At 43.4% G+C, this 12,639-nt stretch overlaps 1 protein-coding gene across 2 annotated transcripts in view; it reads left to right on the plus strand.

The window, feature by feature from the left end:
• The window catches only part of LOC137535676 (microsomal triglyceride transfer protein-like), a 101,639-nt gene that overhangs the window by 41,901 nt on the left and 47,099 nt on the right, over window positions 1-12,639 (plus strand). For both annotated transcript variants that reach the window (XM_068257540.1, XM_068257541.1), the window contains one exon: window positions 1,890-2,037. In XM_068257540.1, coding sequence (XP_068113641.1) covers window positions 1,890-2,037 — 148 coding nt within the window. The remainder of the gene's footprint in view (window positions 1-1,889; window positions 2,038-12,639) is intronic.

The following is a 12,639-nucleotide window of genomic DNA, read 5'->3' on the forward strand; positions in this document are numbered from 1 at the left end:
ACTGGGGAAAGTGTCGTCCTGTGTAATACAAGTAACTATGGAAAGATGGATATCATTTTAAAGCTCTCTTTCTCATCTTTCTGGCGACACCTAAATCGTCGCTCTACGCCTTTTAGTTTTCTTTATTTTCGCGATTGAAATCGTGGCCGCGGCAATTTCAATCGCGAAAATAGCGAAAACTAAAAGGTGTAGGGTGGTGATTTATATATCATTGGAAAGAGGAGAAAGAGAGCTTTAAAATGATATGCATCTTTCCATAGTTTCTGCACTGCTCGGAGTCCCTTTAAGTGTATGCATGAGGCTTAAAGAGACTCTGTAACAAATTTTTCAGCCTTAGTTCTTCTGTCCTATAAGTTCCTATGCCTGTTCTAATCTGCTCTGGCTTACTGCAGTCTTTCCTAACTGCACTGTCACTGTAATAAATCAATGTATCTTTCCTCTGTCCTGTTTGTCGGGCTAAAGCTTGATTGTGTGGAATGTGCAGGGCTGCTTGTGATTGGTAGAAGCGATACACACCCTCTGCAGGCCCCCTGCATACTTTGAATGACTCACACACTATGCTTAGCTGAGCCTATTAGAAGCTGGTTAGTTTGTTTGTAAACACTGCCTAAAACTGTTAATTACAAGCCAGGATTGCAGCAGAGAGTGGCAGAAACAGCACAGAGGGGCACAGGAGAAAATAATGAATAGAATGGTATGCTTTTTATTGTAAGAATATTAGAGTACAGATTCTCTTTAAGGAAGAGGGAACAAGCAAAAGACAATACATAAAGGCCTATATGCAATGAACTTTTTCTCCTTAGTTTTCTCCTTGGAGATAATTTTTCATTTCTATTTAAAATAACTTTCTGGCCCTTATCAGGGCCAGAAAATGTACTATTAAAATTATTTAGAATATGTTCTTGCTTTCTAGGGACTTAAAAGGCATTTTATTGACAAGTTAAAAATATCACCTAGGAATGTTTGTATTTTTGCTACAATTCTCTCAATAAAAATTTTTTGTGAGAAAAAAAAAAAATCACCTAGGAGAAAACTCAGGAGAAAAAGTTAATTGCATATGGACCAAGGTGTCTATCTGCAGGCGATGAATGTTTTTATATTGTACTCTGCAGAAAGCAGCAGAGTCTGAAAGAGAGTGGCCTAGGTTAGAATGTATGCTTGTCTGAATAGATGAGTTTTGATGGTACACTTAAAGGTTTCAAAGGTTGTTGAATGGTGGATCTGTTTTGGTAAGGAATTCCCGAAGAGGAAGATTTGTGTATACGAATAAGAAAAGATGATTCTAGAAGACAGAGACCGTGTATGTGCATAGTGGAGATTGTGGTTGGGGTGATATCTGGATAATAGCGAGGAGGTGTATGCCAAATACGGACAAGAAATACGGACAAGAGCTTTTATAGGTTAGAATTTCAAGTAGATGCTCTGGTTAATTGGCAGCCAACGTCCAATTTCCAAGCAATGTACAGATATGCTCTAGATAGAACTTTTGTTACAACAATATCTCTGAAAGCCATATTTGTTGGTTCAGTCACTGCAGTCAATTGGTGCACAGCTGTTGAACTGACAGTGATGGTTTTTGATAAACATGAATGCTGTGTGTACACAGTAGTCTGTGCAGACACATTATGCACCTGAAGACCTGAGTGCGTTCGAATCGCCAACCCTATCAGGCGGCCAGCGGGACACCGGGGAGCATCGGAGCTGCGCTGAGGGGCCCCGAAAACTTTTAGGGGCTGGAACAAGCCCCAGGTAAGTAAAGATAGATTTAAACGTCCAACATGGGTGTCTTTTGAGTTACATTTTTACCTAGTGTTACAAGATAGATATGCTTTGTTAATATTATTTCATTGCTTTTATTTATAGTTAAATCTTTTTCTTGTTATTCTTAGACAACAGTTAGAGCTGATATCTTCACAGCCTGGCACTCCAGAAGTTATTGGGGAAACGATTGAGGTAATACTGGGAATGTTGCCTGCTAAATACAAGAAGATGCCTCTCCAGAGCCTTCCGCCAAGGCAGCCTGAAGGAACATCTCTGGTGAGTTCTGGAAAATCTAAACTGCAGTTTTCTATTATCATTTATGAGCTGTGGTGACTCGTTCATAGAGAATGTGTAATGAATGTAACACCACATTTCTTTATAGTACAGCTGCTCAAATCATTGAAGCATGCTCAGATATAAAAAAAGAGAGATCATAGTATGGCTTTATTACTATATATATATATATATATATATATATATATATATATATAAATATATATATATATATATATATATATATATATATACAGTATATATATATATATATATATATATATATATATATATATATGAAAAAGTAATGACTCTTAAGTCAGGAGTGTGGGTCAATTGGGAACCATTATCACCATATAAATCTCGCAATAATCACAATCTTCATGCACTGTGCCAACATAATATAATACGATAGACAAGAAAGAGAATTGGCTCTTGGGTGCATGAAGATAGAAAAAATACTTTATTGAAAAAAATATATATGAATATATTTACATATATATATCACGACCTCACAAACACCATCCTAATATATATAAATACATAAAAGGTCCATAAAAACAATTAAAAAAATAGGGCTACCAACCCATCCAACCTCCTGACCCTTGATAAATGGGGCTGCAGTCCCCATAGATCCAAAAAGATGGAAGCTACCAAGATCCACAAAAACAAAAAAACAAAAAAATGAAAAAATATATGCTAGCAAAAAAATGGCCAATATGTGACGTGTAGACTTTATATGTAGTAAATGGCAAACAAGCAGGCTTCGTTCTCTTAGGTTAATGACCCCCACTCACAGGGGTCGCTGATGAAATGAAGAATGTGGTCCTGAGGATATTATTAGCCAGGAAAAGCCCCAAGCAACTCCTTGATTAAATCAGAAGAGTTGTTCCTTGATAACAAGAGCAGTCGGGCCATTAAATTGTACCACCAGCATCAGACATATAACATGTGCAGACAGATAAACCAGCTGTTGATTATGTGAGAAGTTGAACGAATGTTCCAACATGTATATAGCCAGGCATAAGCACAATAGAGCACAGACACGGCAAAGTAGTTATTCATGCAGTAGGAGCATGTTAGGCCAGTAGATGCAGCGTAGAGAAATCACATTGCCATAGAATGGGCCCCAGCATAGTTACCAGTCCTACTGGGATGTGAACTGCAATTCACATCCCAGTCTGTCTGCATCTGTCTGCACATGTTATATACCTGATGCTGGTGGTACAATTTAATGGCCCGACTGCTCTTGTTATCAAGGAACAACTCTTCTGATTTAATCAAGAAGTTGCTTGGGGCTTTTCCTGGCTAATACTATCCTCAGGACCACATTCTTCATTTCATCAGCGACCCCTGCGAGTGGGGGGGTCATTAACCTAAGAGAACGAAGCCTGCTTGTTTGCCATTTACTACATATAGAGTCTACACGTCACATATTGGCCATTTTTTTGCTAGCATATATTTTTTCATTTTTTTGTTTTTGTGGATCTTGGTAGCTTCCATCTTTTTGGATCTATGGGGACTGCAGCCCCATTTATCAAGGGTCAGGAGGTTGGATGGGTTAGTAGCCCTATTTTTTGAATTGTTTTTATGGACCCTTTATCAGGGGCGTAACAATAGGCCCTGCAGCGCCTGCGCCCGCGGGGGGGCCCGGCCCCCCCCCCCCCGCTGGGGCCCGCTCAGGGCCGTTTTTGGGGGGCTGGAGGGGTGGCAGCATGAGGGGAAAGCCTTGCTCACAGTCGGCGGGGAGAGGGGTAGTTCCCCCCTCTCCCTCACCTCGGGGCTCTCCCCTCTGCGCTTCCCTCCAGCTAGTTAACGTGTGTGGGCAGCGGGCAGCAGCGGCGTCAGGATACATACCCTCTTCCTTGCGTTCCATCGCCGACTTCTCGCTCTAGCGGCTGACGTCACTTCCGGAAGCGGTTTGGGCAAGGCTTTCCCCTCATGCTGCCACCCCTCCAGCCCCCAAAAAACGGCCACGAGCTTGAAATTTTGCAGGGGGGCCCGGTGGGGCTTAGTTACGCCCCTGCCCTTTATGTATTTATATATATTAGGATGGTGTTGGTGAGGTTGTGATATATATATCTAAATATATTCATATATATTTTTTTTAATATATACACACACACACACACACACACACACACACACACACACACACACACACACACACACACACACACACACACACACACACACACACACACACACACACACACACACACACACACACACACACACATATATACAGTAGCAATAAAAAGTATGTGAACCCTTTGGAATTATATGGATTTCTGCACAAATTGGTCATAAAATGTGATCTGATCTTCATCTAAGTCACATCAATAAACAATCACGGTCTGCTTAAACTAATACCACACAAATAATTAAATGTTTTTATTGAAAACACCATGTAAACACTCACAGTGCAGGTGGAAAAGGTATGTGATCTAATAACTGGTTGAACCTCCTTTGGCAGCAATAACTTCAACTAAACATTTCCTGTAGTTGCGGATAAGATGTGCACAACGGTCATGAGTCATTTTTGACCATTCCTCTTTACAGAACGGTTTCAGTTCAGCAATATTCTTGGGAAGCCTGGTGTAAATCATTTTCTTGAGTTCATGCCACAGCATCTCAATCGGTTTGAGGTCAGGACTCGGCGCCATTCCAGAAGGTGTATCTTCTGCTGAGCTTCAGCTGGTGGACAGATGGCCTTAAGTTCTCCTGCAAAAAAAAAGCGCGCGTAGAGGTTTGCGTGTGTAATAGTAAAGGTTTGCGCAGATTAACTTTTTCCGTTCACGTGCTAACATATGGGTTAGTGCGTGAACGGGGAAAGTTAATGCGCGCAACCTAACTATTACGCACACAAACTTGTATGCGCGCTAACCCGCGCGCTGAGGTTATCATTTATCACGGCTTTGTGAATCGAACCTAATATATACATGTGCTATGGACAAAAGGGGAGGGGGGGGAGCGCTCCAATAGCGCCTTCTTCTAGACCAGAAGAAGGCGCGGCAAAGCACCGAAACCGGTAGTGACGTCAGACGGCAAGTGTGCATCGCTCACCGCCGGCAGCAGCCCCGCTCTCCGCACCATCTACGCTGTCAGCCCTGGCCAGGCTGTCACAGAACGAGGTGACCCGCAGGCGGCGGTACTGATGCGCTCAATTACACTATCTAAATAGTAGGTGCAACACTTAAGCATGTTTTTACATATATCAAAGGTAATGTACTATTGGAGCGCTCTCCCCCTCCCATTTTGTCTTTTGCAAACAGTCACTGGCACCACCCAGTAAAGAGAGCAGCACCCAAGTGCAAAAAACCTCATATTAAAGGGCCACATTGTTCAGCTAAGCGCAGGAGTGTCCCCTTTCCACTTAATACACCCCCACCCTGAAAGAGGCATTAGGGTTTCCTTTGCAAATTTTCCCCAGACCAGCTGCCGCCCACCCACCAGGTTTCCCTTCTTACTTCATTGTTGACCCTGGGGCCCCTGCAGAGTTTTTGGTAGCATAACAACCTGTCCTGGGTGGCGCACTACTCCATTAGTCCGTACTCTGCTATCCTCACAGGGGCACCTCTCTTCCATGACCAGACGCACGCCATTACTTAATAATGTGCTGGGTCACAGAGGAGGGCAGCTGCCAGGATGAAGGCGGGGAGTGCATACAGTAAAATGGAGGAGTGCACTGGACGGGAACGGTGAGTGTCAATGCTGCTGAAAACCCAGGGGCCCTGGGAACAGTGTTTTGTGTCCTGGCTTTTAAAACTGGATTTTTTACTTCTGAATCCTTATGTGACACAAAGAAGGTAATGTGTACAAACTGTCATCTAAGGTACCAGGTGATATGTTAGTTAAGACCTATTCTTGGAGTTCAGCTTTAAGGCCAAAACGTTGCTAGTTTTCAGATATATCACCATCATTAAAGGCTTGCTGTATGTGTGTATCTTGGCACAGCTTAGCGATGTCCCTGAACACAGTACTGTACTTCATGCTGAGTATTCCCAGCTGCTCATCCGTCCCAGAATCCCGTCTTCGAAAAACGCAGCAGCCTTTATTTAGCTTACTACTTATACCCACATAGTTTCACAATACATTGCCTACTCCAGTCACAAATACATTTAGTCTGTAAAAATATATTTACATATACAACTCAGTTTACTTATTTTTTAGGGGGGTTTTTTTGTATACAGTGGTAGAAAATGAACATTGAAACATAACTCTATGTATAAACTTACAGTGGTTTGCTGGGTGGGAGAAAAGCTATGACTTAAAATCACACACTATATAAATCAGTTGGCCACATGCCAAGATTACAAACGCACAACCTTATTTTGAGTTAGAAAGTACCTCTTTCTATCCATAAATAAAAAGCATTGCTTCCAAGTGTTGTTTAATGTGACTCCATAACCGAGGATGGATTTTCTCTTGACACTAAGTGAGCTTATAAATCACATGAATCAGGCTGCACAAATATTACTGCTCCATGTATCTTTATAAGAGAGGAGACAGACTTTGATAAGTAAAAATATAGCGTTTGCCTTTAGGAGGAAGGATGGACCTCCATCACTGCATTTAAAGTGATACTGAAGAGATGCTTAACCTCCCCGGCGTTCTATTGAGATCGCCAGGGAGGCTGCGGGAGGGTTTTTTTTTTATTAAAAAAAAACTATTTCATGCAGCCAACTGAAAGTTGGCTGCATGAAAGCCCACTAGAGGGCGCTCCGGAGGCGTTCTTCCGATCGCCTCCGGCGCCCAGAATAAACAAGGAAGGCCACAATGAGCAGCCTTCCTTGTTTGGCTTTCCTCGTCGCCATGGCGACGAGCGGAGTGACGTCATGGACGTCAGCCGACGTCCTGACGTCAGCCGCCTCCGAACCAGCCCTTAGCGCTGGCCGGAACTGATTGGTCCGGCTGCGCAGGGCTCGGGCGGCTGGGGGGACCCTCTTTCGCCGCTGCTCGCGGCGGATCGCCGCAAAGCGGCGGCGATCAGGCAGCACACGCGGCTGCCAAAGTGCCGGCTGCGTGTGCTGCACTTTATTTGATCAAAATCGGCCCAGCAGGGCCTGAGCGGCACCCTCCGGCGGTGATGGACGAGCTGAGCTCGTCCATACCGCTCAGGAGGTTAAAGGGAACCTGAAGCGAGTAAAATTATTTAAAATAAACGCATGACGTCGCTGCAAACGAATATTACATACTAACCTCACCGTCAGTTCCTCTCAGAAGCTCACCATTTTCTTCTTACAGTGATCCCTTTCAGTTTTGACAATATTTTGTCAGAACTGAAATTTAACAGTTGCTGTTAGTTATATATCCATTTTAGTTATATGTCCATTTTTCCCTATGGCTCAAGTGGTGTGATATTACAGTTTAACAGTGTGCTGACCAGGAAGCTGTTAGGGCCCTTTTCCACTAGGAGTGGTGCGATGCGGCTACATAGCCACATCGCACTGCAGGTGTGCTGAAACACATGCACACCAATGGAAGAGTTTACACTGCGTGCATGGAGCGATCCGAGAATCTGCAGCCGCGTCCCTTCTCCTCAATTGACTTCCGCATGCGGAAATGACGCGACCGGCGGCGGAAGTGATGCGATTCGGCTAGGTAGCCGCATTCGCATCACTTTGTGAATGGAAACCGGCCCTTAGGGGGTAATGGTCGTTTTTAAAATGGAGTACGGAGAATTTCATTGATCACAGTGGACAAATGGGACGCAGGAGAGGAGAAAGAGATTGAGGAGTAGACTACACAGGAGGTAAGTATGACCTGTGTATGGTTATTTTTACTTTTTATTTTCAGTTCAGGTTCTCTTTAAGGCAGGGGTCACCGTTGAGTCCGCAGAAAACGGATGCAGTTTTCCGTGAACAATTTTTTTGCACTTTCTGTGCATGTCAGCTAACAGCAGCTGATGGTTGGCAATAGGAATCACACATGGAAAAACTCTCATTGCAACACTTGAAGTGTCCAATCTTTTGTATTGGGGTGCATTTGTTTGCGATTGCGTGCAAATTCCCCAAATCTGATCTCTTCCTTACTCTCCTGAAACTAATATGCAGCCTTTGAGCCTGCCTTTATCAGACGGCTGCTAGCTTGATGACAAATTCTATATGTACATAAAAGACACCTTACACTGGGACAAAGCTTTTCTAATAAGACAGGATACCAAATACGCAGAAGTCAGATCAGGATTCCTTGGTGTTGTGCAGAAGTGAATAAATAAGCAGATGCAGCCAGTACCTCTTTACATCTCTTCTCAGGGGAGAGGACTGATATATTCCATCTATGAAGGAATCTGTGTTAAGAAATGATTTGGCAATTATTTTTGATAACAAGATCAACTAGTTTTGCGAAGTCAGAAAATAATTTTTCAAACTCTTGTGCATAGTACTGACATCTCAAACAAAATGGCAGCTTCTATGCAGGCAAAAGCAGAGGCAGCAGAAAACACTGATGGGAAAAAGGTGGTGGCACTGGCAAAACATACTTTAGTATTAAAAATTGTTATTTTAGCATTCAGACAGTATCACATCTATTCAAGACACTCTGAGACATAAGCACAGAACACCAGATTTTAATTCTGTGTTACTAACAGCTGCTTATAGTTTGGAGTGTTTGGCTGTACCAGTGTGCCCTCTGTGCTATGCATAACCTATTTTTGTTGTGACTATAGGTATTTATAAAAACACCTTTACCAAATGTAGTGCCATATTCACTAAATATCAGTTAACCACTTAAAGAGAGCCCGAGGTGGGGATCGTACAAGGAAATCTATACACAGAGGCTGGGTCTGGCTATAGTGCCCAGCCTCTGTTGCTAGTTGAATACCCCCTAAGTGCCCCCTGCGCTCCGCTCTCCCCCCTAAATCACGGCCGCGCTCTTGGGCAATGTTTACCCTACTAATGTCACTCACGCTGCTTCCCCCCTGCCTCCTGCAGAGCGCCGGTCCCCGCCCGCGTCCCTTCCCTCCAGTCAGCGGCGAGGGAAGGGTCGCGGGCGGGGACCGGCGCTCTGCAGGAGGCGGGGGAGCGGCGTGAGTGACACTAGTGAGGTAAATACAGCCCGCTGCGACACACTGCGTGTCGCCAGCGTGGCTGTAATTTATGGGGGAGAGCGAAGCGCAGGGGGGACTTAGCAGGGATTCAACTAGCAACAGAGGCTGGGCACTATAGCCAGACCCAGCCTCTGTGTATAGATTTCTTTGTACGATCCCCACCTTGGGTTCTCTTTAAGTACCAGCGGTCTCTGCCCCCTTAAGGACCAGAGACCGCTGGTAAAATAACGACGGAATCCCGACAAATTGCTGCGCATACCCGCCACAATCAACGTCACCGCCGCATGCCGGGATCCTCCTGACATCCACTCTGCCATCTCTATGACGGCAGAGTCATGTGAGCCGGTCAGGAGCCACTTTCATGGGCTCCTGACCATGTCTATCAATGTAAGCCAATGGGAGCGGCTTACATTAATAGACACGGCCAGGAGCCAATGAAATTGGCTCCTGACCGGCTCACATGTCTCTGCCGATATAGAGACAGGCAGAGCCAGTGAGCTGCGGCGAGAGACGTCGGGGTTGAGTGGCGCGATCGGCGGGGAGCGACGGAAACAGCGGATGCGCACTGCGACAGTGATTGAAACCAGCCAGGAGCCCACCAAAACAGGGCATAGATTTCAATCACTGCGGTCCTTAAAGAGAACCTGTACTGAGTAAAATTATTTAAAATAAACACATGAGGTAACTTCAAATGAACATTAAATAGTTACCTTGCCATCCGTTCCTCTCAGAAGCTCACCATTTTCTTCTAACAGTGATCTCTTCCAGTTCTGACAACATTTTGTCAGAACTGAAATATATCAGTTGCTGTCAGTTATATATCAGTTGCTGTCAGTTATATATCAGTTGCTGTCAGTTATAGCTGAGTGGACAACTGATGTGGCCGGTAATGTCCATGTCTCCCTATGATTTAAGTGGGCGATGTTACAGTTTAACAGTGTGCTGATCAGAAAGCTGTTGTAGGGTAATGGCCATTTTCAAAATAGAGGACGGATAATTCCCTTGATTACCGTGAACAAACAGGACGCGGGAGAGGAGAAAGAGATTGAGGAGTAGACTACATGGGTGGTAAGTATGACCTGTGTATGTTTATATTGACTTTTAATTTTCAGTTCAGGTTTTCTTTAAGTAGTTAAGTTGCCCTGCGCAGGGACCACACAACAATTTTATCATTACAGTGAGTTCCCGACGTATTAACAGCCGACTAACAAAACGGCCTGAAAATGTGAGATTGGATTGTCTAGGAGCAAGTCAAAATTAGTTTTCAAAGAGACCTTGTAGTTTTTGAGAAAAGCGATTTTACAAAACCCAAAGAATTTTCGTTTTCAAACTCGGTAAAATGACATTTTGCTGCGGTACACAATACTATATAGTAAATTCCGAATTCTGCATGCACATTTATACATTTTAAAGCAAACCCGTGATCCAGCGCTGGGACCCACTGGAAGTTTGCGTCTGCACTTTCATCCATGAATGAGCTCAGCCGCATTGCCTAAGCAAAATTAGAACATTATGATCGTAGGACAGAAGGAGGCACAAAGGGAGGCAGAAGGAGGCACAAAGGAGGGCAGAGGTGGTACAGAGGGACACAGTGGAAGCAGAGGGACACAGTGGAGGCAGAGGTTGCACAGAAGGGCACACTGAGGGAACAGGGGGGCAGAGGTGGCACAGAGAGGGACACTGAAGGCACAGGAGGCATAGTGATAGTGCAGGGGACAGAAATGGTACAGTGTTTTCAACCTATGGACAAATTCAGATTAAGAACAAACCTACAGTACTTATCTCGTTTGTTAACCAGGGACTACCTGTACTTATGCTAACACAGTGTGTGTTGCACAATTAGCACAGTCAGATGTTACCTAGGTAATGTGGGCATCACTAATCTAACACACGTAACATTAAGTAACAATGTAACAATACAATTGCCATGTGCTTTGTGCGCATGACAACTTTACAGATAATATGTGAATATGGCCCATAGCTAAAAAGGGAAATGCACTTATTGTCTGCACTTTGCTGTTTCCTTTCTCCTCCTGTTATATGTATTCTAGGGACTTGGATGGACACTGCAAATGCTTCTTTGTCAGGTGGTTGACCTCAGTATATCACCAGAAGGTCATCAGATCCACAATGCACATTCTGGTAATTGAAGGTTAGGCAACTTGTCAGCTTGTCTCAAGGCTGGCTAAGCATTAAGTCCGAAGAGATAGCTACTTCTAGGACACATTGAAATAGGACATTCAGAGACTCGCATCCATTCTCTGACATTTAAAGCTAGTCATTTGGCAGCTGATATACTGCAGCAGAAAATTTAGGATGACTTGTAAAAGCATGTGAAGTTTCACTTTAATTACTTTCAAAGATTTTCTATCTAAACAGTTGTCACAAACTTTGATTCTACAAGCTGAGGCACACAAATACCAATAACTTGTCTCCATTGTTAAAACAGCTCTGTTGTCTCAAGTTATATCAGGGACATGCACTGTGCAAGCAAAGATAATTGAAGACAGTATAAAAGTTATACTGACTTGCTTTAAATGTCCGAGAATGAATGTGAGAGTCTCTGAATGTGTCTTCAATTTATTTAGTATTGTCCCAGTGGATGGAACATAGAGTAATGTTGCCGTCTTCACCGATGATGGAAAAACGATGCAGAATTATCAACACTAAGCAAGATAGTGACATACTACAACAGGCTCTTGACAGCACGGCTATATGGGTAGGCTTATGTCCCCAATCTCAGTCTTCCACACGTTGCATGAAGTCAAGTGACCTGCAAAGTAACTAAGACCAAGAGGAAGGCAGAGGAACTCCTAGTGGCTTCAACGGCAGTGCAGGAGGGACACATCATGTTATTGACCATTTATTTTAGATTTAAAGGACAACTGAAGTGAGAAGAGTATCGAGCCTGCCATATTTATTTTTTTGCATGCAGCTAATCTTGTCAGATCTGACAATAATGTCAGAAACACCTGATCCGATCAAATCAAGTCAGTAGCTATATCAACAAACTAAGATCATCGGGTAAAAGAATAAAGGAAAGATTAAATATATTTGAGAAAAATATCTATACAAAGAGTTGCCAGAAAGGAATAATCTCCTACTACTATATATTTTTTGCAGATTTGTATAGTGTGACGCCACCAGCGTATTGTGACGGCTGGGAGAAGGATTTAGATAGAAATTTAGCTGATAGATGGCATAATATATGGCAGAGGTTAAGTACAATTCATGATACTAGTTTACTGTTAGTGCAATATAAAGTGTTGGCAAGGTGGTACATGACACCGAAGAGGCTTAATAAAATCTCTAGAACAAATAGTGATAAATGTATTAAATGCAGTAAAGGAAGGGGAGATGAAGTACACATGTGGTGGGGATGCCCAAAAATTCAAGAATTTTGGTGTAACCTGGAAGCTTTTGTAGTGGGTGGAGAAGTGACGAAAGGTGAAAGATTGACGGTTGAGGGAGTGATATTCAGTACCTCAAATCAAGGCGATGACAAAGTGTTGAAGCTTTTGAAAGAAATGGGAACGTTGGTAGCTAAGGCTTTA

The sequence above is a fragment of the Hyperolius riggenbachi genome, chromosome 10 (assembly GCF_040937935.1).
Source record: "Hyperolius riggenbachi isolate aHypRig1 chromosome 10, aHypRig1.pri, whole genome shotgun sequence".
NCBI classification, from domain to species: Eukaryota; Metazoa; Chordata; class Amphibia; order Anura; family Hyperoliidae; genus Hyperolius; species Hyperolius riggenbachi.